Below are 25,815 nucleotides of genomic sequence, written 5' to 3' on the forward strand. Positions count from 1 at the left end.
ATAAAAAAATTATAAAAAAATAATAATTCAATAAAAATAAAAGTGTCACATAGAATCAACAAGCAATAATCCTCATAAGGAAACCACATTTTTTTCACTAGAAGTGCAGTTTTCATAGCTTTCCTGTTAAGCGAAGAAGATAGAGAATCATAGAACATTTTTAAATCAGCATAAAAAAATCCTAATTTCAGAAGTCGTTTCTCCACGGTTAAAAAAGACAATCGCTAACGTTACTTCCGTTTCATGCAAAAATATAATTAAATTCATCATGGCGTTCCCTGGCAACAGTCCTCTCATTTTGTAATTAATATTCATGAGGCAAACTTCCCGTATCAGTGTAGAGCTGAACTGCGCATGCTCCAAGAGGTGGGATGTCACGCGCCGCGCGCCGCTGGTGACGTGGAGACGCAGCGCTAACCGTCAATACACGCACAACTTCCACTGTTAAACTCACTTCACCCAACGATTACAACCACTATTTATTCCTCATTGACTTTTATTCATCTGGAAACACACAGTCGTTTGTCTGAAGGAACATAAGCGGCGTTTTTACAAAGCTGTCACATCTGACATTCATTCACCCGGTAAGTTTGCTAGCCGTTGAGTCTTAGCACGTTAGCTTGAAAGCTAAAGGGTTTATAATGGACTTCTCCGTTCACTCGGATCTGCTGGCTAGTAGATGCTACCAGCTGATATTCCTGCACATTTCTTCATGTGTAAATTATAAACTGTATTACGTGATAAAGTCATTCAAGTGGATATGTTTTGTTATTTTGTGTTTCGTAAGCGCAAGTTATATGGCAGCCTTCACGGAGATTGTTAGATGAGTAAAGACACGTTGATATTATCATAATTTTACTGTAACCTTATATAGTATACATTCTATATAGTTGTATATTTTACTATAAAATGTACATTGCGCATATTATGTCTATACAGTGTTGTTTATACTGTGTGTGGGTGCAATTGCACTGTATTGATGATGTATTTGTCTAAACTTACTATTACATATTATGTAAGAAATCATAGAAATATCCTTTCTAAAGTTCTGCGGGTGTTTGACCTGGTAGTTTAGATATTCACCCGTGGTTTGTTGACGTCTGTCATGTGTTGTCACTGGCAGGCAGCGGTGCTTCATTACATTAGTTAACTATTGATGTGACATGTTTACAGCAGCCGCTGCAGCCATGACACTGATTTTCTTTAGTGTTTGTTGAATTTCAACAAAACCAAACCTAAAGTCATCCAACAGCAATGTGAAAGACTGACAGCATGTAGACACGTGAAAATTGTGATAAAACTCCAGGTTATCACCTAAAAATATTTTTTGAACTTTTCCTAATGACATTTGCTTAAAAGTGAATATGATCTTGTTTTCTTTGCAGTATTCGAGGTCTGAAGAGGTTTTCATTTTTTATTTGCAGTATTTTAGTTTTCTATTTGCAAATAAATGCAAATAGAAACAATATTTGTATTTGAAATTTGGGGGAAATATTGTTAGAAGTTCACAGAATGAAACAAAAATGATCCCTAAACACATGAAAATAATTTTGATTTTTTCCACCCCCTGCTGTATACAATTACTGTCGTGTACATTTAAATATAAACTTGCACTTTAAATCTTAAAGCTTAAAAACCCTCTTGACCCTCACTTCGGAATTGTAAGAATTGTGTATTATGTGCTGTTTTAAGAAAGACAGAGAACTCCATTCACCTATAGAGTTAAATGTAAGTTTAAGAGAGGGTTACTTTACATCGTTCAACATTCTGTAATCCAAACAGACTCCGGTAGGACCCAGATTTTTCCCTCTTATTACCTTTTAAAAGTGCTGAGACATTATTAGATCCGTGGCACTCATTTGTAATGTGTGTGTTAAGGGTGCGTGTTTAACAAAGAGGTGTGTGTTTGTGTGTCTACCTGTCACACCTGTTTAATGTTTGATGATGTGTGTACTGGATAACATCGACTCGACACTTGCCTAAATATTTAGTTTGATCTCTTTGTGTGATACTTTGAGTGTATGTTCAGAAATGAACATTATGATACTCCTCTGTTGCTTTTCAGTAATGTCTGGATAACAAAATGAATCTTGATGAGTCATTTTAAAACGATAATCAACCGATGTCTTGACAGGGAAATGTTGTCTCCTGTCTTGTGATATTCCAGGGTCTCTCTGGGCTGGAGATGAGGTTGTGAGGAACTCCCTTGTGGTTTCCGGGGGCGATGGGTGCCAACACCAGCCAGGTGAGCGACCTGTCAGAGAGCCAGAGCATCCGCACACTGATTGGTCCGGATGCCATCTCTGAGAATGAGCCCTTCTGGAACCAGCTGATCTCCTTCACCTTCAGCAGCCCCAACAGCAGGTGAGATGATCTGGAGACCCCACAATTCATACATGTTGTCCGAGTTGCTCTATCCTAAAACACTTTATATCTAGATTCCCTCTCTCTTTCACTTTTACAAGTAAACCGCCTGTTTTTGCTGCCATACCTCTAAGATGGGTGTATGCAAATGACTGTCAGATTTTGAGTGACTTTGCAGTGTCAGTTTCGCAACGTCTGTTGAATTCTTTTCTCTAGGAATGGACATTTTGCGACAGACGCTGTTGACATGAATCGCTTTGAACGCGGAACACACCTATAAATGAACACACACTCCCTGCGCACTTGAAATTTCTTTAACAAAGCGGAACCAAAATCACATCAGTCATTTTCTGTGACACGAACAGACAAAACTAGCTAGTTAATGGCAAAGGAAACATTTTTGCCTTGTTAATGTTAAAAATGCATGCTTTACATGCTAAAATGCTTTCCTTTGGGTCAGTGGTTAGATCATGGCGCTAGCAACGCCAAGGTCATGGGTTCAATCCCAGGGGATTGCACATACTCAGAAACAAATGTATAGTTTAATGCAATGTAAGTCGCTTTGGATAAAAGCGTCTGCCAAATGCATGAATGTAAATGTAAATGATGATTGCTCGCTTAAGTGTTTTTATACTCTCTGTCGTTCTGTGTATACATTCTTATCTGTTTATGTATAAAGTTAATGATGGACAATCATCTCTTGTTATCGTTTATATTGCTGCTGATGTAATGCTGTGAGAATCAGTGGACACACGCTGTGATACCGGGAGCAGACACCAGAGGGAACCAGAGAACTAAATTAAATCAGATTCCTCTTTATTTCATAGAAATGTTCTTTTTAAATGGGTTATACAGTGTTTACATTTATATCATTTAACATTTCATTAACTACTGCTTTATTTATTGACCTATTAGTTGAATATTAATTTGATCATATTTTAAGACATACATTTTTTAACAGCTTTCGTTGCTAAGGTACATTTAAATTTGACACACATACTTAATAGACCTGTGAATATAACAGTCAGATTAACATCAAACAGACAATTACAGATAGTTCTGCTCTCTTATGGAAGATTTATAGAATTCTATAGTCAGGTTAATGAACACCATTATTTGATAAAGGCATTGTTTATTTATATTAAATACAAATATATATTGAACATTTGTATCTTATAACAATGCTGTTACTGACAGTTTCTATTCTAAAACCAGTAATCCATGAGCGTCTGTGTTATTACAGTGATTTGTTTCTCATGTTGTGTCATAACAGTTTCCTGTACCCATCACACACTTGCAGTTATTTGTTTGAACAGATTTTGATGCGCTCTCTCTGTTTGACTCTGCAGTGCTGATGCTAAACTCCTGGAGGAGGCTGTCGTCCCGCTGGCTAAAACTCTCAGTGAGTATCATGCTGTGTTGATCAGAAACTCGGTGTCATGTGTAATTGATTTGTTTTATTAGTCTGCAGTCCGTGTTCAGCGTGTACATGTGTTTGTCGAGACAGCTGGGCTTTTATGATTTCTATCATTTCTTTGACTTTATGTTTGTTTATTTGATTAAGCAGTCTGACTTGCACCCTGCAGTTTTGTTTTTTTGTGATGAAGTGTTTGTGCCCTTTATAGTTCAGAACAACCCCAGGTCGGGGAACTTCGGGGCGTTGGTGAGAGTTTTTCTCAGCAGAACCAAAGAGCTGAAGATTTCCACAGAATGTCAAGAGTAAGTAACATCTTTTTGTGCCATTTTTATGATGTATAATAAACAGCTGTTGAGGGGTCAGGATAGAAGTTTGTTTTTCTAAAAGCTCAGGAGAATGGTGAGACTCTGAGAAATATTCTTTTCCACACTAGCACACTAATCACTCATGATGAATCCATTAAGATGTTATGTGATGATATGATTTTCCCAAGGGAATACCAGCGGTTCAGCCCAGAGCATCACACACACAGATCTCATTCAAAACCACAATGTGACCCACTTCTTTGTGTAATATTCTCTCTCTTTCTCTCTCTCTCTCTCTCTAGTCAGTTGTTTATCTGGCAGGCCCATAATGCTTTGTTCCTGGTTCGCTGTCTGCTAAAAGTCTTTATCAGAGAGATGAATGCAGAGGAGCTGCGTTTACAGTTCTCTTACCAGGAGAGGGTGCCAGGCACCTACGGTAACACACACACACACACACACACACACACACACACACACACGCACGCACACACACACACACACACACACACACACACGTCTGGTATATTTTATCTCCTAAACCTAAAGATCATAGAAAACTTTTAGCATTTTTGGATTAAAAAAAATATATCGTTCTGTACAATTTCTAAGCTTTTTTGCCCGTGGGGACCTCAATTTTGGTCCCCCGGTGACACGAGTCCCCATGAGTTGATGTGCAGTCAGTTTTAAGTCCTCACCAGGATATAAAAACAAGGCCATTTTTTGTTTAACTAAACAAAAAATAATGTTTTTTTGTGTCAACATTTGGACATTGTCACATTATACGTACATTATGACCAATTCAAACTTATAGCCCTTGTGTTTGTATATTTGTTAGAGAAATTTATTTAAAAGAATTACAGCAATCATTCCTTCACGATTCAAATGACTTCCTTCTATTGTAGATTTTGAATTCTGGAATCTTGGTATTTTAGTTTAGACTGTATGTCTGTTCTGATGTCTTCGCAGTTGTATTATGTGTCTAGACATTTATCAGACAACAAAGGAGAATTACCAAAACCTTTCAAAACCATCCTACAGAAACTTAAAAACTGTACAATAATGTCCAAGTTGTGTATACACTTAACACACACACAGAATATTTAAGATCCTGTTGTGTCAGAATTTCTCTGTAACTTGATTTTGATTTCTGTGTCTTTGTATTTTCAGACTCCGGCTGTGAGGATCTTCTGGAGGAGTTGGTTTGTAATTTGGTGCATCTCATCGTTGAAGTGCCTCTTCTGTAAGTCCCACACACGTGTGTTGTGTGTGTGAGAGAGACGACAGAGTGTTTGTTTTGTTATAGATTTCTCCGTCTTGCAAATACTAAGTGACAAAGTATGTCTCAGTGTGACGTGCGTGTTATTGTCGCGATGCGTGATTGGTCTCTCACGTACAGAGTGAGAATTCTGAGTACAGAAGGTCGACTCTGACTCATCCTGTCACTGAAAATATTTACTCACACAAATCTATTTTTTCATCAAAAGTTATGCTCACTAAAAGATGACTTTTTAATGTAAACAGTTAATTCGTGTATTCTGAATCTGCGATATATAACAGTTACAATAGTTATTATCTGTGAAATAACACAGCAACGCATCTATATGTGTAATTCTTTATTTCTGAGCAAGCTATTGGAAGAGCTTTTTAGGAATTAGTAGTCAATTGTACTCTAGTATTTACCCTCATCATTTTATATTTTGAGTTAAACATGAAATTACGAAAAAGTGATGTGTGAAAATGCCTTTCATGTGTGAATTGCATTGATTTTTAAGTCAGTTTCTCTACACAGATCTATTTTTTCTGTGTATTTGATTGATTTTCAATAAAGTCAATGTGCGTCCTGTTACATATGGATGTTTTATACGATCAGTTTTTTGATGGTCCCTCAGGTCTCATCAGACTTTTGTGGGACCTGCTGTCATTCACACACCTTCATGCATGAAGATGTGATTTATTGAGCGATGGCCAGATCAAAAAAACGCCAACAGACATGATTAGACTAGGTTTGTACGTGCCGAGATGTGTTTGAAGAACAGATGATGAATGTAAATCTGTTTGTAATGTCCTTGTGTTTCGCTCTGTCAAGCATAAGCATCATATTAAACCCAGATAAATTCTGATATGATGATGATGCTCATCCATTAGTCAACTTGAAATTGAAATAACATTTCTTTTGGTGAATAACACGCACAGTCCGGGCTGGCGTTCAGCTAACAGCCAATATACGCATACAGAAGATGTTGACGAATAAATCAGGAGGGGATGAAAGTGAGAAAGCTCACATAATCATGACCGAATGTGGTTTTGACAATAAAGGCCGTGTGTTATTGTTGTCGGCTCACATACAGTTTGTGACTGGATTGTAACTGAGTTTAGACCGCTGTTGTTGTTCCCCGTCTGTTTTGGTGGCCGTTTGTCTTGTTTCCTTGCTACGTGCTGACGAGAGAAGTCAGCCGCGGGTCACATTAAGAGGTTTTATTCGTGTTTTCGAGTTCTCCTGTAGCAGGAGATGGGATTCTTATCGCGCTGTTTTGAAGGACGTTGTGAATTGTAGCTTACATTGCCAAAACGTTCAAAACAAGAAATAAAATGGCGTCAGAAGCACAAACAAGAGTGTTTTTACTCTGAACTCAGATCTGGATTGTTTGCTTATTCAGACATTTATTTCTCAGCGGTTGTGTGCTTGAGCGTTTAAAGGGATAGTCTGCCATCAAAATGAACATTTCTGTCATCATTTACTCACCCTGTTGTCATTTTCTTCTCTTTGCGAAACACAAAAGAAGATATTTTGAAAAATGTTGGCATGCAAAAATCGTTGGACCCCATTGATTTTTATTGTATGGACACCAATGCAAGTCAATGGGGACCAACGGTTTTCTGTTACCAGCATTCTTCAAAATATCTTCTTTGTGTTCTGCAGAAGAAAGAAAGTCATACAGGTTTGAAATGACAAGAGGGTGTGCAAACAATGACTGAATTACGTACGAACATACGTACATAGGTCATGTGTAAAATGCTGGTTCTCTGAGAGTTTTTCATGGCGTGTGTACAGTGGCTAAAAATGCACATTGACAATATTTGGTCCCCTGCTGCACCGCCACAGAATCCTACAGGAAACACTGGATGTTATTGTGTGTGAAAGTGAGAGGGATTTGTGCCAGGTGACATCACAGCGGTGGAAGTGAAGTGAGAGATCTGAAGGAAGGAAATGAGAGACACAAGAGAGAGAGATTGATGTTGTGAAAGTGTGTGTTTGAGGAGAGGGTCGGTGAGTTCATTGTACTGTATTAACTCATAATAAACTGCTTTCTTGTTGATTTATGAATGATTGTTTGTAGATTGTATTGTGGTTGTTCTTCATTGTTAATGCATTTATAAAAACCTATGAAATTAATTTTGTAAAAGGGGGTTTCTTGCATAGTAACATTTTATGAAAATTTGCCACAATTTTATCCTAAATTCACAGTACCGTAATGAGAGAAAATATAGATGTTTTATTAATATTACGCATATTATAGATTTTTTTAATGATAGAATATAAGAACTCATCCTGTAGCGATAGCCGGCCCGTGGTCCTTTCCCGAGTCCCGCTTCGCTCTCTCCTCACAGAATTTTCTGTTATCTGTTTTCATTGCACTCTCCAATAAAGTTAGACAGGCCCAAAAAATAACGTTCTTCCATAGTAAATGTTTCTTGTACAAAGCAATCATCATCAGCATCTAATGGTCTAGTGTGTACATTGATACCAGTCCATGTTTGACCTTGTTTGACCTTTATGTGTTCCTATAGGGACATCACCTACAACATCTTGTTCGAGGCTGTGACCACACTCCTGATTCTCTTGTCCTATCAGCTCTTCCACAAGGAGATTCTGAGGGAGGGGCTTATATACGGCTACCTGACCAGAGGACGATGGTGAGTAACCGTGTATATGTGTTTTAAGGGTCACATGGGTTCTAAAGTTATGCATCATTTCGCTGAGACGGACTATCCCCAAAAAATGGGATTTCGGATAACAACCGCTGAAACAGAATTGGTTACAAACTGAAATGAGTTGCTTGAGAATTCCAGTGATGCATGCTGAACTTTTAAACTTTATGACGCAGAGCCAATAGAAGTTGTTGGCCGTCACAGCGTTGTTGGTCCCAGCGTGATGTTGTGGCCCCCTGACCGGCATGAACAGAAGGACAACTGTCACTTGCAGCCATTTCATATGCAAATGAGCGAGTTCATTAATTCTGCAGATGCTCGTGTCTGGTGCCGCGCGCGCGAGTTCACCCTGAGGGCTCATTTGCATCGCCAGCGCTTGTAAAGTTCATTAGATCTTCACTGCAGCTGAGTCTGCATGTCTGAGGTCCTCACCGTCGCCTCTTGAACCCTCACGTGTGTCTTTAGCCCGCTCGGGCTACGACCCCCAAACACGCTCGTAGCTACATTTTTAATGAGCTGTACATTCAGAAGAAATCGTTCAAAGTCATTACATCTGTCTGTCTGTCTGCAGTCTGTCTCTGACGAGTCGTCTGGTGAAGACGCTGCTGTATAACTTCATCAGACAGGAAAATTATCCACCTGCTGCACAAGTGTTCCAGACGCAGTCTGATGGAGGAGGACTTCTGTACGGACTCGCTTCTGGAGTTGCCAGTCAGTACATACACGCACGCACACACACACACACACACACCACACACATTTCAATTAGGGTTGAATCGCACGCAAGACAGCTTTAGTCGCACACACACACACACACACACGCTTTGGTTGACTATCCCCGTGGGGACAGTCCATAGGCGTAATGTTTTTATACTGTACAAACTGTATATTCTATCCCCTATCCCTAACCCTATCCCTAAACCTAAAGATCATAGAACACTTTTTGCATTTTTAGATTTGTAAAAAATATTGTTCTGTACAATTTATAAGCTTTTTTGCCCATGAGGACCTCAATTTTGGTCCCCACGGTGACACGAGTCCCCATGTGTTGGTATGTATTCAGGTTTAGGTCCCCACCGGGATATACAAACATGAACACACACACACACACAGGTGATGTACAGGGATGTCGGAACGAAACAATAACTGGTTGAGAGTGAGACGCAGTTTAAACACAGACGTGTAACAGCATGTGTACAAGACTGAGACCTGCACAGACCTTTGACCTCTAGAAATATGTGTGTTCCTGCTTACACACACGTTTAATCTGGCTAATCTGAATGGTGGTTATACCCTAGACTTCTGGTGATGTGTAGCACATCTTGTTTTGTTTACATCTTATTGTAGCTGTTTTTTTTGGATCGTTGCACTAAGATGAAAACTACTTGCAAATTTCTCTCATATACAGCCGTGGGAAAAATGAAGAGACCACTCCAAATGTTCCTTTAATCATCGTTTCTAGATGTATTGTGGTCATTCCAGTCCAGTGTTTGTTGAATTTCAACAAAAACCAAACCTCAGGAGTGACAAAGTCCAACAGGGATGTGAAAGACCGACAGCATGACAACACGCATGAAAACTGGTTATCACATTAAAGGTGCAGTTTGTAACAATTTTGCAGTAAAATATCCAAAAACCACTAGACCAGTGTTATATATTTTGTTCAGCTGAGCACTTACAATATCTCAAATGTTTCCAACTACTTGTAAATCGTGAGAAAATCTTCATTCTAAACAGTGACACGGGGCTGTGCAGTCGCCGGTCAATGGCGTCATATCCGCGTTCCCCTTTGAAACCGCATGACAACAGTGTCGTGGACAAATGCGGAAGTGGCGTCTAGCAAGCCACTAACCTGTTTCGAGCAGGCACTTATTTATGGACCACAATTATTCGCAACAATTATAAAACTTTACCTCATCTGCTAACATGATTTCTCGTTCCTGTCTTGATTGATGGCCGTCAGGGGTGGAGTTGAAGACAACATATCCCATCATTCCACGCTCCTTCACAGCATCATCAAGCTACGCCATTGTTGTTGTTTTGACCTTTAAACAAATCAAATTTAACATTTCCTAAATACATGAAGAAATATGACAGTTGTGTAGCTTCAAAGTGAATCTGAACTTGTTTTCTTTGCAGTATTTGAGGTCTGAAAAAAGCACAGCATCTTTACTGTTCACCTGCTTCTCCAGTTTTCATTTTCTGCAAATAAATGCCAATATTTTTTTGACATTTGGGAGAAATATTGTTAGTAGTTCACAGAATGAAGCAAAAATGATCATTTTACCCAAACACATACCAATAAACAGTAAATAAAAAACGGAAAATATATTTTTTTCTGCGGCTGATATTTGTAAGTTTGTTGACATTTCTTCAGCTTGGCATTGATGGACAGTTAATAGTTTTTCTTTCAGTTCTTGCTTATTTTTCATTTCTCAAACTGTATAAAAGTGAAACTAGAATGTGAGAGTTGATGTTTGACACACGCAGTCGGTCAGAAGTGTGATGCAGCATCCAGAAGTAAATGTGTCATTGACTGTCACCCCAAATGTGTTTGTTAACAGCTGTGAGTCAGTGTCAGGATTATGTCTGAGTGTGTGTGTGTGTGTGTGTGTGTGGAACCCAGACGGCGCGTCCTCATTGTCGGCTAAATAGAGACACCAGCCTGTGTGTCATTCCCATCACCCCCAGCTGGAATTCTGGAACTGATCCTGTTTCCGATGCTGTGGGATGGAAAGATTCATGCAGGATTAGACGCTCGATTCGTCACTCTGGAATTACATGCGTTTCGAAGCCTTCAGGACCCTATTCAAATTCAGAAAACTTGAAATCAAAATAGTGACTTGCTTGATTTTAGACTTGACAAATCTGAGACGTTGTTGAGATCAGAAGTTATCATTTGCTCTCCATTTAATCTCACTGATGTCTAGGAGACGTATCTGAGGTATTAAAGAGATCTCGTCAGTGGTTGTAGATGCGATATATGGGAATCTAAGTGATGTGTGTGATTGTCAACTCGAAACAAGAGAGATGAGAAAAACCCGCCTCATTAGAGCTTCTCTACATGTAGAACATTCACAGGACATGTTAAAGTACCGTAGTATTAGTCTTTGTTTTCTCATGTTCAGTTTGTCTGATCTAACTCAACTCTGGATTCTTGTTTGTTTAACGATAGCATTTTCTGTAAATCATCGGTGTTTATATAATAAATGGTTTTTATGAATGTGTACAAATAGGTGAAATGTTCCTTTACTAACAGAATCCTGTTGTTGTTTGTGTGTTGCATTAATATCATAATGCTGTCGCTGTCTGCGTTCAAGATTAGTGCCGTCTCCCCGTCCACCCTGTACAGACAGACAGACAGACAGACAGACAGACAGACAGAGAGAGAGAGAGAGAGAGAGAGAGACAGAGAGAGAGAGAGACAGAGAGAGAGAGAGAGAGAGAGAGAGACAGACAGACAGACAGACAGAGATGTGGCTGGCTGAATCCTCGTAATATCCCCATACTATCTGTCGAAAGATTAGTGTGTTTTACACCATAACGGTCATGAGGTCATTCTGTTAAATCTACATATAAAACATTCTGTAGATATCTGTATGGTCATGTAGTGTCAATACTCAGTGTAGTTGTGTATCCTGATGTTCTTGTTTCAGTAATATTTGTCTGATCTGAGTGAACTCTTGACTTCTTGAGAAGTTTTCTTCACCCATCTGTCTGATTATTAAACAGCTGTTAGTGCAGTCGGTTGCTATGCTATTGCCGGTGGATTTTCCAGGTTTGCATCTCGAGATAATATTACCCATAATCCCCTGAGAATACAGAAAAGAGCAAGATGAAACATAATCTGTTGGGCTGTTGTACTTCTGCCCCTGTGAGGAACTTTAAAAGGTTTCTAATGAAGTTTTGTATATTTAAACATTTAGTTAAAACTAGGGCTGTCAAACGATTAATCGCGATTAATCGCATCCAGAGTAAAAGTTTGTGTTTACATAATACATGTCTGTGTACTGTGCATATTAATTTTGAATTGATAAAAACACACATGTGTATGTTTAAACAAATTATAATATAAAATTAATAAATGTTATACAGTATATATATATATATAATTCTAATTAGTGGTAAATATAGATAAATACATCTACATTTATTCTAAATATGTATGTGTTTGTTTACATGCATGTGTATGTTTTTGTGCTTATAAATACAAAATAAATATGCACACCACACAGACATATATTATGTAAACACGCACTTTTGTTCTGGATGCGATTAATCGCGATTAATCCTTTAACAGCCCTAGTTAAAACATTTAGTTTGAATATATTTTGAATAAATAAACTTGACTCCGGCCAGCAACATATAAACTGTCATGGCATTTTTTTTAGGTACTTTTGTAGGTTTACAGTATTTGGCAGGCAAATGCTTTGCGTACTTGTGAACAGAATCTCTGTACTACACAGTATACAGTCCTCTGAATGAACCCCTCACTTTTAGTACACAACTCATTCAGCCGTGTTTGTGCTACGGGTGTAAATGATGTCATCATGTCTCTTTTTTAAGGGAGATGTGGTTTTTACTGCTCTGATTTGTCTGATATTCGTTTCCGATGATTATACGGGTAAAAAATGATTTAGGTGGAGCAGAGACCTGAGCCCCTAGCAACCACATAGTAACGTACCATAGAATTAGCCACCGCCTACCAATGCCCTGGCAACCGCCTACAACATCCTAACATTGTGCATGGGCACCATTCACATTTCCTGCGGAAACCAAAGATACAGGAAGTAATGATGGACATATGCAGTACAGACAGGAATTGGTGAGGTACTTGTGTGCTGAGGCACCTGTGTGTGTCTCTCTCTCTCCCCACAGCCCAGTGTCTGCAAGTTACATGTGACTTTGAAGAAATCCCGACAATGTTGATGTATACATTATGACCCCCCCACAGACACATTCTCTCTCTCTCTCTCTCTCTAGAGGTCAGTGTCAGCCAGCAGAAGTGAGTGATTCTGACAGTACAGATATGTTCGTCTGTCACACACACGCACACGCGGGTTGATGTATACACTCCTGTGTTGAGTCTGACAGATGGCTGTGCATAAATAAAAGGAAAACGCCGAGTGTATCCCACTGCCGTGTGGGGTCACGTCTCTGTCACAGCAGTTCCTTTTCACTCTACCAACATCAAATATTCACTTGAGTCCCGTTGGGAAGTTGAGTTTCAGTTGACTTCCGTTGTCCTTTAAACTACTTCAACTCTTCATAACGGACAGTGAAATATTCTCAAGTGCCCACCCACCTTCATCTGCTGCCTTGTTGGATAAAGTCATGAACCGAAGCAACAGTGTCCGGATGAATCACTGTCTTACATTTGACTCCTGTCTTCTGTTTTGTAATGTACTTCATGTGTAAGCGAGAAACTTTTATTTGCTTTCTTCTGATTGGCTCTGACGTGTAGATCGTAGACGGCGTCTGCGCTCTCTGTCATCGGTCGGCTAGAGTCGCCATGGCGTCTGTAATGACCTGGTTTCAAGCAAGACTCCGGTTTCAACATGACCTCATTTCCTTCTGAACATTACGCGACAGCCAATAAAACAGTTCAATGACCTTTTAACGTTACGAGTCTCTTAACAGTATCAGCAGTAGCTTCAGGAAACCGATCTCAGCGGAGAGCCGCAGGAAGTGCGTCGGGCGGGAGCTCTGGTTTTTGTTTTGTTTCTTTTTCTGCAAATGTTGTTGTTTTCATTGTGCTGGATGTTTGTTGACTCCATGGGGCCGTGATGTCCAGCCACAAGTGATTAGGAGCGGAGACAGGCGTCTCGTTTTCATCTCGATTCCATCTCGCTCTTATTCTCCAACCCACCCGATAGGATGCTTGAGCGATTAGTGGTTTAAAATCAATTACTCTTCACTGCCATTGTGCATCGGTTGTGTGTGCGGAAAATTAACACAACGACCTTTTTAAACATTTTCTATTGAAATAAATTCAGTCCCCGGCCTGTAGGTGGCTCTTTTTTGCGTGCATTACACATTTTACACATGAATATGTTACACACACACACACTCGTCATGTTGTTTCATACGACAGAGGCGTTGTGTAACATTAACCCATGTGTGTTTGTGTTTTCTTCCGCTCGGCTACGCGAATTGCCGTAAGACATCTTTATTTTCACATAAGTGAGCAAATGAGAGGCTGTGATGTCACATGCAGCACTATAGAAACACAAGAATAGAGCGAGGTTTGTGCTTCTCTGTCCAGAATCTCTGAAGCGGAAGTTTGTCCTTTTTTGAGTCGTTACCATTTCTGCTTCTGTGCTCTTCCTAAAGATGTGTGAATGATCTTCTGCATCACTTCCTGTGCTCTAAAGACACACGTGCCGACCGTCACGTTTTAAAGCGCACATATTCTTTATCACTGTACTTTTGCTCTGATCTTGTGCTAGAAATGTTCAGCTTTTAGACTCCGATTTAACTGTGTGCGTGTGTGTTTTTCAGGTGGATTGTGGAGCGTGTTCACATTGGGCGGTGTTGGCAGCAGGCCGGAGCAGGAGCAGAACCCTCTTCCGCTGTCCAATCAGAGCCTGTTATTACTGCTGATTCTGGCCAATCTGACAGATGGACCGGACTGTCCGAACCCCTACCGCCAGGCCATTACCTGCTTCAAAAACACACAAGGTAAGGCCCGTCTTCACACCTGTGTCCTGATACTTACATTTTGGCATTGTCGTTACCTGAAACCAGCAATATTAACAGCAATAGCCAGACCGCACTGATCACACTTTCACAAAAATGACAATTGAAAAAATGTTCAGTAAATGAAACTAATGACATACGTTGGAAATAGGGCTGTTAATCGATTAATCGCGATTAATCGCACCCAGAATAAACATTTATGGATTATTTAAATTATTGGTAAATATAAATAAATACGTCTAAATGTTTCGTAAATATATATACATGTATGTGTGTGTTTATAAACACAAAATAAAAAATGCACACTACACAGACATAAAATATGCATATACGTAAACTTTAATTCTGGACGCGATTAATCACGATTAATCGTTTGACAGCCCCAGTTCTAAATCAACTAGATTTGTTATCTTGTTATAGGTGAATTATATCCTTTTTACCAGCCCGTAAAATAACAACATGACCAGATATTTTTAAAGTGTGCAGCACTCATGGTGTTTTCTGTGTGTGTTTGTGTTTTAGATTCGTCGTCTTTCCCGTCTCCGCAGCCTCACTCGTTTCAGATCAACTTTAACAGTCTGTACACGGCTCTTTGTGAACAGCAGAAATCAGATCAGGTGACGTTACTGCTGTACACACTACTGCATCAGAACAGCAACATGAGGACCTACATATTGTCACGCACAGACATGGAGAACCTGGTGAGACCGTGACACACACAACAATATTCACAAACACACACAAACACGTTCTACAGAAAGTCCGACTCGGGTCTCTCTCAGCAGAGAAATCAATAAAATTTCTCTTGCGTGTGCAGGTGTTGCCCATTCTGGAGATCTTGTATCATGTAGAGGAGAGAAACTCTCATCACGTGTACATGGCCCTCATCATCCTCCTCATCCTCACAGAGGACGACACCTTCAACCGCTCAATACATGAAGTGGTGAGGTCGCACTGATGTCACTCATCTCACCTCTTCACTCTCATTGGCTCTTTAATCATGTGCATATTTTGTGTGTGTATTTACTCTGGTGTGAATATTTAAGAGCTGTGTGTGCAGAATAGGGTTTCGCATTCACATCATTTTGTGGTGGGAACAGAAGGCTTAGCTCATGAATATTAATGAGTAATTATGTTCCGGTCGAATAATTTAATACGATCCGTTCTATGTAGCCTGTTTGATGTGTTCATCAGATTATTCATTAACGTTATAATTAGAAATGGGAATTTGGGTTCCATCCTATTAGAATATTTTATAGTTTTATAAATCTTGACAGCTTTCAGTCTTTTTATTGCCTGCGTGCGTTTCAAAATCAGCATTCAGTTATAGGCATGTGCAGGGGTTTCTGGGTAAAAACTGATGAAATCATCGAATCTGCCATTAAAGACACATCCTACGTACTGTATATTTGGTGTAGGGATGTCATTTTTATGACACAATTACAATTTACGAAAGCGATTATATTGAGATATGAATATAAAAATATGAATGCAGCTCTGTCAGTACGGGTATGTTGCAACACCCCTAATCTGGTGTGTCTTGCTTTGTTAACATTTTGTTAAATGAAATAAAATAGTTGCTTAAATGTTATTTGTAGCATACGACAGTAGCTGTACTTCAAACATCTTCCACCAGTCTCTGTATAACAACAAACTCTCTCGGTCTTCCTCTCTCGGTTTCAGACGCTGAAGAACATCTCGTGGTACACCGAGCGTGTTCTAACAGAGATCTCTCTGGGCAGTCTGTTGATTCTGGTCGTGATCCGAACCATCCAGTTCAACATGACACGGACCAGGGTGAGAATCAGACACGTCACGCGACAACAAACCGCAGTCACGTAGATGCAGACTTTCCAGTTTGTGGTTAAATGAGCAAAGATTTCTCCTGCCTCTGTCGGCTCATGCATGATTCATTATGTCATAGATTAAAAACATTAAGAGGAAACAGACTCGCAACAACAAGACCCAGTTTTACAAGATTGCTAAAGTTTTCTATTTTATCTGCAAACTGATTCCGTCCAGGGCGTCCAGTGAACTGTAAATGTTCAAACAATGGTTTAGTTGATTGGGTTTTGCCCGGAGAGCAGGAACAGATGTCATTATTTATGCACGTTTTATTGATTTCTCTGCTTCAGGATAAATATCTCCACACAAACTGCCTGGCCGCTCTGGCCAACATGTCGGCTCAGTTTCGTAACCTCCACCAGTACGCCGCTCAGAGAATTATAAGGTAAGAGTTTGAGTTCTAAAGATCAACTTACAAGAAACTAGTTTTAGTCTTTAAAGGAACAGACAACCCACCTACCAGTCAGTTTCACACATCCCTCAGAAGCGTGTGTGCGTGTTGAAGTTGTTATTAGGTGAGTCATTTTGTGTCCGTGTGGAGTGCGAGTGTTGTCGGGCCGTGGGCCAGGATCACAGATGGGCTTGTTTGCATGGGTCCAGAAACTGGATCTGTTTGAGATCAGAAAGGTGGCAACTGTTGTGGAACACAACACAATGTGACTGTTTCTAACACAAACAGATCGTGTTTCACGCTCCCGATAGTAGAAGGGAATTAAATGTTTGTTGATTTTGGTAGAAAAACACGCTGACCACCTCAGATGCTCTGAAGCGCACTAACACTGAAGGACAGGATGTTTTCAAGCCCCACGAGCGACCTGATTGGTCTAGAATGTGTATGGGTCGTCACACAAAAACATCGAGTTCTCTGCCACGTTGTAAACAGTTTGAAAATGCTTGATGTGTTTTGGCGCAAATGTTTGATGCATTTATGTACTATTTTATTGCCTCGTGAATGTAAATGCGTGTTACCAATCGTATGATTTGCTGGCACATATTTCTCATGACTTCCTTGGGAACGTAGCAAATGATAAACAGTCACGATTACAGACACGATGTGTGAATGCAGTTATTCTGAGCATGATGGATGATAATCTTAAGCTTAATTAAACTTCTTTTTTATTTTTCTTCTACTTTTGAGACGGATTGAAAATGAAATTTGTTCGCAAGATAAACTGCACAGTTTGCAGTTGCATACAACCAGTGAAGGCAAAACAATATAAATATATAAAGTAAATATACAGTATGTATAGTTTTAGTTTTGTGTGTTTTTTGTGCAACACTGTCTGTATTTTACTGTCATGTTTAAGAACATCTAACATGAAATTCTGAAATTTGGTTTTCATCCTGGTCACATTTAAGCATAGGCCGATGTGAGATTTCGATGGTATGATGATCTAAAGCAAAAATGCCACGGTTTTACGGTGTTACGGTTTGGGCGATGCCACGGTTATGGCATTTGGCTGACGGTTAATTGTCTATTAAATAGTGCGATTATGGTGATTTATTGTTTGTATAAAGTCTTTGACAGTTATAACGATTTATTACAATTCATTTATTCAATGAACAAAATATAGATAGATTAAGAAATGTGAAAATTCTGTAAATAACTAGCAACATTTCTTAAAGGGTGACCTTAACAGAAGAAAACAGAGATATGAGGATGATGTCGTCTTGATGTTTAGATGCAGCAAATCTGGAATTACTTTAATAAAACTCATAAACACAAACACTAGGGATGTAACGATTCACTCAGCTCACGATGCGATGCGAGTCACGATTCTGATCTCACGATGCGATTTAGTCACGATTTATTCACGATTTATTTTGAAAAAATGAGTTGAAACAAATTAGAAATGAACAACTTCCCTTGCATTATTTCTTAAATGCTTCACGTTTCTTTGTATGATTAAATAATGTTTTATTTCAAATAACAAAACTAAACTGCAATTTTATAACAAATTAATAATAGAAAAAGTCTCTTTAATATAAACAAACTAATACTGTCTGTGCTTTTCTTGGATTTTTTTGCATTTAAGAAATATCAGCATCCACGTTTAGGTTTGCAGTGAAAATAGCGGCCCCTGCTGTTCAAAAAATGTATTGAGATTCAGTTCACACCTCAACCGATTTGAATCTTCACTCATTATAACCGATTTTCAACCGGCTCACGGTGAATCGTTACATCCCTAACAAACACTCAAATGACGAGGAAAATCATTGGAACGTAACAGTGAGTGCAGATCAAGGACGGCGGATGTAAAATGCTGCAGATCACCCGTCTTTTCTACGGATTTACAATAATTGCAATTATGTCAAATAATTGCGTTGAGGCGATTATGGTGACAGTCCTAGTTGCGATATTGCGATTACAACACGTTACAAATGTGTTTTTTTCAAATGTCTGCATATAAAAACAACTTTTGGACAAAGTATATTTTATTTTTAAGCAACATATAGAACATGTATGTCAGGTAAAAAAAGCCTTTAAATTACAATATGTAGGCCTATTTTGTCAAACAAGATAAAAGGAAACATCACACATTGAATGACACGATTTGATGATTGGATTCATTTTGTGTAGACGCAGCTCAAACCTTAGAAACTGTTCATGAAACCGTAAGTGTTAGTGGTTTTGAAACCGTTACAAACCTCGGTAACCGGCCCATGCCTAGTCACATGAAACACCATTTCTTTAGTTTTCCTCGTTAGGAAGACAAATCTTTGCCAACAGAAAGCGTACCTCGCTTCAGCATCGGTTTGATTTGTTCCTGCGCCTGCGTTTTATTTTCATGCAAATAACATTTCAAGTTATTTTTTCCTGCTTCTTGGCGAAGCACGGCAGTATTGGCAGGCGATGCTCGCGTGCTCTTGGCGTAGTGGAGATCATGCTCGCCAGCGGTAGCAACACATATCGCTTGCATGAATGCCCCTAGCAACCGTGCTAATGATGGGGGAACTCGGGGCCAAGCGCTAATTGTACATTATAGTGGCACCGCTCAAGTTCCTGTTAAAGCTGTTTTGTAGGGCTGCGGTGCACTGGCGGTTTGCTCGTAAGATGGCGTGGCTGTGCGTGCCAGGCGATGGTTTTTGGTTATGTGCAAGTAAGCAAAGGTCAGTGTTTATGGTGGGTAAATTGAATAATGGTGTCGTTTTATGAGGTTTTAAGGGTGGAGTCAGGGATTATTTCAGACGGCCGAATGGGTTTTCAGACCGAATACAACTTAGTTCTGTTACCTATTTAGTACACTTATTCATGGTAATAAAAGTATAATTACATCATTCAAATTTATGTTATGTTACTTTTAAGTGTTTAATTCATATTGCATACAGCATGATTTAGGTAGTTATAGCATTTCACACATTTCTTAAATATCGTGCAGCCCTCATACATGCACGTCTGTTTTTCATATCGTGTTGTCAATATGACACTTTTTACAGTGTTCACCTATCGAGACTGGTTTAAAGGATAGTGTTTTTGTCAGTGTAATGTTTATTTGTTTCCTGTGGTGGGTGTAGATGGCACCCAGCTGCTTCAGAAATGAACAAGAACACTGTGTGCTTGTCTTTGAAGCATCTGTGTCTGTACAAATTCAGTACTGAAAGACTTTAATTGCTCCAGGCTGCCTTGGAGGATTCTGCTTCCTGTGCGGACAGGAAGTGTTTAGAGTTACGAGCCCAGCGCTGTATTAGATGAGTTAGACGCAGACCACACAGATCAGCGTGTGTTTTTGTGGTTGTATTTCTTGTTCAATGTGTAATGGGCGTAACACATAAAAGACTAAACCCACAGGACGAGACACACGATTCACAGACGTCAGAATGTGTTCTCTTAGAGGGGAAAATACTGACGACTCTTTTTTTCTTTTGACATTTAGGGCTTAACGTTAATCCTCGAGATAATAAAACCGCCAAACTAACAAGCAGGAAACAGAATTTGGTCGTGTGGTAGTCTAAACACTGTCTGCACATTGTCGTATCGTCACGAAAAGCCAGTGACTTGAGTTAGCCAATAGGAATACGTTATTGACTGATGTATGTGGATGATGAAGTGTGAAGATCTGGATTTATAGCCGCTGTGGACGTGTGAATGGATCTCAGTGAACTGGTTTAGATGAATATTGTGTCAACTGGGGTCTGATTGTTATTTGAAGGCGATATTGATCGCTTTGATATTAAAACTTGTCAATTGAAGCACTTTAAAAGTGATTGACGGGTCCGTTTCTTTAACAAGGATTTTATAGCGATGTTTTGTCGTGAAGATTCAACTATAATACACTCCTGAACACACTTACCTCAAGATCTCCAACACTGCTGCTGTGATTCGCCTGTTTCTGATGGCTTCAGGTGTCCAGAAGGGTCTTCATTGCCATGAACTCATTTTTCATTTTATTTTAAATTCCCATAAAGTCAAACACGTGCCAATGGAAATCTCCACAGATTCTCACAGAATTCTCAAAGTTTTAGACAAATCCTATTTGTATCTGGAAAATACTGGTAATTTTGAAGATTCTTTGAGCTCCCAGTATGAGTATAAAACTCTGATCTCCATTAGACATGCAAGATTTACCCCCTAAATATTCTGTGTTTCCTAAATATGTTTGTAGGATATTCAGCTTTGTGTAATTATCTTTTCATTAAACATCTCCAAGTCACATTTCACTCTACATTAAAAAACAGTTATTTACATTTTTTCATTTTCAGGATCAGGATTTTTGGTATAGTGATGAAAAATCTTAATCTTACATTGTTCCTCAATAGGGAGGCTCAGAGATGACGTATTTTTGTATGCAAAACCCGCAAGCGAGTTAGCATTTTACGACTTACGGTTCCATCGCTCCAATGCCAATGGGTTTTTGGTAAATCGCCCGAAATAAAGTCTGTGGTCAACAAAACCTCTAAATATTTTCATGTTTTATTCTATGACATAAACACACCAGTTATAACCCGCTTGTGATTATTTTAAAGCCTTATTGTGTCTTAAAAACGGCGGTTGCTAACAAGTTGCTAAAACGACTGCTTCCTTTGGCGGGGACGTTAGACGTCATCGCGCATATAAAGCTCACAAATAATGCAACATGGGCACAAATCTCCTAAACCGCAGATGCGGATTCATTCACGGAGTAATTACTTACCAGGGAAGACATTTTTAATAAAGTTTGAAAGAGTTGCGGAGGCTTGGTGGTGGTGACGTTGATATCGAGCGACCTTAAGTGTAGTCTGTTGATAGCATCGTGTTTGCTTTTTACTTCTGACGATTGTATTTCGGCTTCAAATGTGGTGTTAACCTGTAAAGATTATCTTGACAGACAAAACGTGGCGGTGTCATAAACCTTTGTTAAACACAGAGCTTATTTTTTGCGATTTTTTTTCAAAAGTGCATTTTGCATAGGCAAAATGCATAGGCTTTCGATCGAGGGAACCGGCGCGCCGCTCACTTCTGGGGTTGGCATACAAAAACGCGTCATCTCTTTGGTTCCCTATATGTAACTCTCTTTGGATAAAATGATCCTAAAAAGATGGAAATGTTGAAAATACTGTTACTTTGGAAACTGTCTTTTGTTTTTGTTTTTAAAATATTACCCAGATTTGAGATGATTGCCATGTTAAAGCATCAGTCGGCAACATTTTACCATCTGTTTGAAATTTTTCTTTTTTAATATAGTTTTGATATTTCACATTTTGTTTTACTACACATTTAATATTTGTATTATTGCTTACAAAGCATTTAAACGGTCCAAAATATAATACCGTTGCCAGACATCGTATAGATTCCTTAAATGATGTCAGCACAACATCAGTACATTGTTACGCATGCTAGATCATCTAAGAAATCATTATCGAAGCGTACCATTGTGAATCATGAGCAGACAGTTTTCAACCCTGATTTTATGTTTGATTTAATATCTGTTGCTTATGTATGCATGTGTGTGTGTGTGTGTGTGTTTGCGGTTTGAAATGCATTGAAGGAGCTCTGGCTGAAGAAGACATACACAAAAGTATTTTTAGCTCGGCTTGGTTTAAGAGTCAACAAAGTGCCGCCCGCTGCCGCGCGTCCCATTAGCACAGAGAATACACCACCTGCTCCAGACACACACAAAAGAGACTTCAAATCAAGTCAACAAATGCAGCACTTCAGTTGACAGCGGACTTATCCAGACAGACAGAGTGTACCAGACAATGTGTGTGTGTTTATCAGACAGATCAAGACCCAGACTAGACGGACAGCTAGTTCTGGGTGTGTGTGTGTGTGTGTGCCAGCGGGCTTTTAATGTTCTCTCAGTAGGTCACTGTGACATGTGGTTTCATCTGAAGCCCGGGCTGCCACAGACATTTCAGCCATCTCTGGAAAACACTGTCAGTCTGACTGTAATCTCATCCCAGCAGCACGATTACAAAAGAATCATCACGAGAGTCTCTCAGCGCAGGGCTCTTTGTTTTTCTGTGCTGTTGTTTGCGACAAAACCCAACGCTGTAAACACAACCACATGGCAACACCCTGGCAACCGACCGTGACCTTCTCCAGCATCTTGCAGTGAGAATACAATCTGTTTTGCGGGGTTCTGGTAGTTTCGGAGGTGTGCGTGTGTGTCGTATGACTGAGCTCAAGGCATGCGCTGTCCTTTAGTGATTGATGAGGTCATCAGCATGAGACGCATTAATCCTTCCCATCATGCCTGCTGTTCTCAATCACCCCTCATCTGTTCAGCATGGCGTCACACATATATGAAGGTCATCGTAATGGGACCATGAACCTGTGATTCATGTTTAATCTGATTGGCTCATGTCAACCCGACTGTTATCACACATTCCTACGGGGTGAAACACCGGCATTCATGATGACCTGCTGAGATCTTCCCAGAATGCATTGCCACGAGCTCCACGGTGGCGTACTGTTTGAGAAAATACCTATAGACGAGATGTTCTTTAAACGTACACAAACACACTGTGTGTTTGTGTTTTAATGCCGTCCTGCAGTCTGTTGTATCCGCAGGTCCAAAGCGTGACCCATTTTCTGATGAGTTGCTTTATGAAGCTCTCGGAGAAACTGGAGGGTGGTGGTTTGAGCGCTCTCGTGCGCTGACCTGAGAGAAAACTCTGACCCAGATTACATATTGTATAAACGTCATTAAAAAAGAGCTCTTTGAGATGCGTAACGCATGCAAACACTAAGTAGATGAGTATAATAACCAACATTTCCTTATTTTAGTTGACTAAAATTGACATTTTGAAAATGTTTCCGTTAATTGAAATTGAATAAAATATTGACCGAAAAATGATTAGAAAAACTTTAACTAAATGAAAAATAAGCTAAAATAAGTTCAAAGCACTAAAATGATCAAAATAATCAAATACTAAAATATTAATCTTAGATAGCAACATAAAAAATAAACAAGTAACTTAAATAATGACAAAATTGCTAAAACTTTAAATAAAATTAACATAAAAACTATGAATCTAATTATAATAAAAGCTCATTTAAAAGATGAAAAAAACTCAAATCAATATTATTATAACTATACTTCACTTCCATTGGTTTGCATTTTGTATTGCATCGCGGGATGGTTTTATCTGTGTATGATTTGTGTGAAGCCACTTATGAATTTCTATAATAAATATTAAATGATATGATATACTAAATGTTCCCTTCGTAGGCAGGTTTTGGAACAGTGTTCTGCTTCTGTTGATTCTGTGACAGACGGGACACTATTTCACCGTGATTTTAAGAAAGACTTTTACTGCTTCTCATCATCTCTCTCTCTATGTTTCAGTTTGTTTGCTCTGCTGTCGAAGAAGCACAATAAGGTTTTGGAGCAGGCCACCCAGTCCTTGCGTGGGCCTCTGGGAGCAGATGACGGGACGGTCCAGCCTGATTATGTAAGTGTTCCCTGTCCCTGCTGGGATGCGCTCGTTCATAAGAAGAAAATGACAGAACGTTCGCTCATTCGGTCACACGAATCATAATCATTGATTACCTTTTGATGTCCCTCCGTCTTGGGATGTTTCAGCCGGGTCAAACATCTGTCCGGTCAGGTTGTGCACAAGACAACATCACATTTGTCATGAAAACGCTGCGCTTTATAATACGCCCTGATATCTCGGATTCAACTTAACCAAATGAACGGTCACTTCTTAATGATGCGTATACCAATTTTGTGGTCTTTGGTCACTTTTCCATAGGGAGGTAAGGGGGAGGGGCATTCAGGTCAGCGGGTTTGACCCTAGAGGGCGCCGCCCAACCTGCTGTACCACCCCCAGGGGGAGGGGTGTCTAGGACAATAGGGATGTAAATGATGCGTGTGTGTATTTGTCTTCAGTTCAGAGTGCAACCTTCATGTGTTGGAGATGCTCGGTGTGTGTGTGTGCGTGCGTGCGTGCGTGCGTGCGTGTATGTATGTGTGTGTGTGTTCACAAACAGCCTCAGGCCAGTGTCTTGCAGATGTCTGCTGTGTGTCTGGGTGGCTCAGACTGCTGTCTGCTGTCCTCATTAGGCCTCACACACGTCCTTTGTGTCTCCTGCTCTATTCACATGTATTCCTCTTCAACTATCCATCTGTCTCTCTCTCTCTCTCTCTACATTTAAATATCTTCACTCCTACCATCCTTTCCATCAAATTGGTGCAATGCTCAAAAGGAAGATGGGCATGTTTGCATTGAGATGACTACATTACTACCCGCTGAGCTACAGGAACAACAAATAGCTTACAGATAAACCCTCCACATCTCTGTTTGTTTATGAGCGTGTGTTTGAGAACTCATTTTAAAGGAATAGTGTGTCGTTTTTTGGAGGATCTATAGACGTAAATGCAATATAATATACAAAACTGTGTTCAACTGTGTTTTGATAAATTGATTTATTTGTATTATTTTTGATAGACGGTGGAAATAAAGCCGCTGGATTTGCTGTGTTTTGTCATCTGAAGTTTTGTTGTATGTTTAAAGTTGATGTAGTTCTGTTTAGGGCTGCAACAACTAATCGATAAAACCGATAATCGATAATGAAGAGTTGTCAACGAATTTCATTATCGATTAGTTGCTCTGTTATGTCACTTGCGAGCTGCGCAGTTATAAATCAAGTGGCCTTTTAAAATGACCGTAGACGTGTCTCTCCGTGCATGCGTCTCTCCGTGCGGCACAAGTTGCGCAGTTTAAAAGTCAGACATGTTTTGCATGCATCTCTTCAAGCTGCGCAGTTTTAAAGTTTAAAGGGGAGAGGTGTTTTAAATGACAAAATTAAAGATTATATAAGTAAAACCC

The 25,815-nt window shown here is 39.5% G+C and overlaps 1 protein-coding gene across 2 annotated transcripts in view; it reads left to right on the forward strand.

Annotated features, from left to right (window-relative positions):
* The first annotated feature begins 377 nt into the window (after positions 1–377).
* dym (dymeclin) overlaps positions 378–25,815 on the forward strand; it is a 34,057-nt gene continuing 8,619 nt past the window's right edge. For both annotated transcript variants that reach the window (XM_057360698.1, XM_057360699.1), the window contains exons 1-14: positions 378–584; positions 2,168–2,364; positions 3,714–3,766; positions 3,990–4,083; positions 4,389–4,522; positions 5,254–5,326; positions 7,876–8,001; positions 8,588–8,727; positions 14,518–14,697; positions 15,238–15,416; positions 15,533–15,658; positions 16,399–16,512; positions 16,851–16,945; positions 24,330–24,435. In XM_057360698.1, coding sequence (XP_057216681.1) covers positions 2,225–2,364; positions 3,714–3,766; positions 3,990–4,083; positions 4,389–4,522; positions 5,254–5,326; positions 7,876–8,001; positions 8,588–8,727; positions 14,518–14,697; positions 15,238–15,416; positions 15,533–15,658; positions 16,399–16,512; positions 16,851–16,945; positions 24,330–24,435 — 1,560 coding nt within the window. In that variant the 5' untranslated portion in view covers positions 378–584; positions 2,168–2,224. The remainder of the gene's footprint in view (positions 585–2,167; positions 2,365–3,713; positions 3,767–3,989; positions 4,084–4,388; positions 4,523–5,253; positions 5,327–7,875; positions 8,002–8,587; positions 8,728–14,517; positions 14,698–15,237; positions 15,417–15,532; positions 15,659–16,398; positions 16,513–16,850; positions 16,946–24,329; positions 24,436–25,815) is intronic.

This window comes from Triplophysa rosa, linkage group LG19, assembly GCF_024868665.1.
Source record: "Triplophysa rosa linkage group LG19, Trosa_1v2, whole genome shotgun sequence".
NCBI classification, from domain to species: domain Eukaryota; kingdom Metazoa; phylum Chordata; class Actinopteri; order Cypriniformes; family Nemacheilidae; genus Triplophysa; species Triplophysa rosa.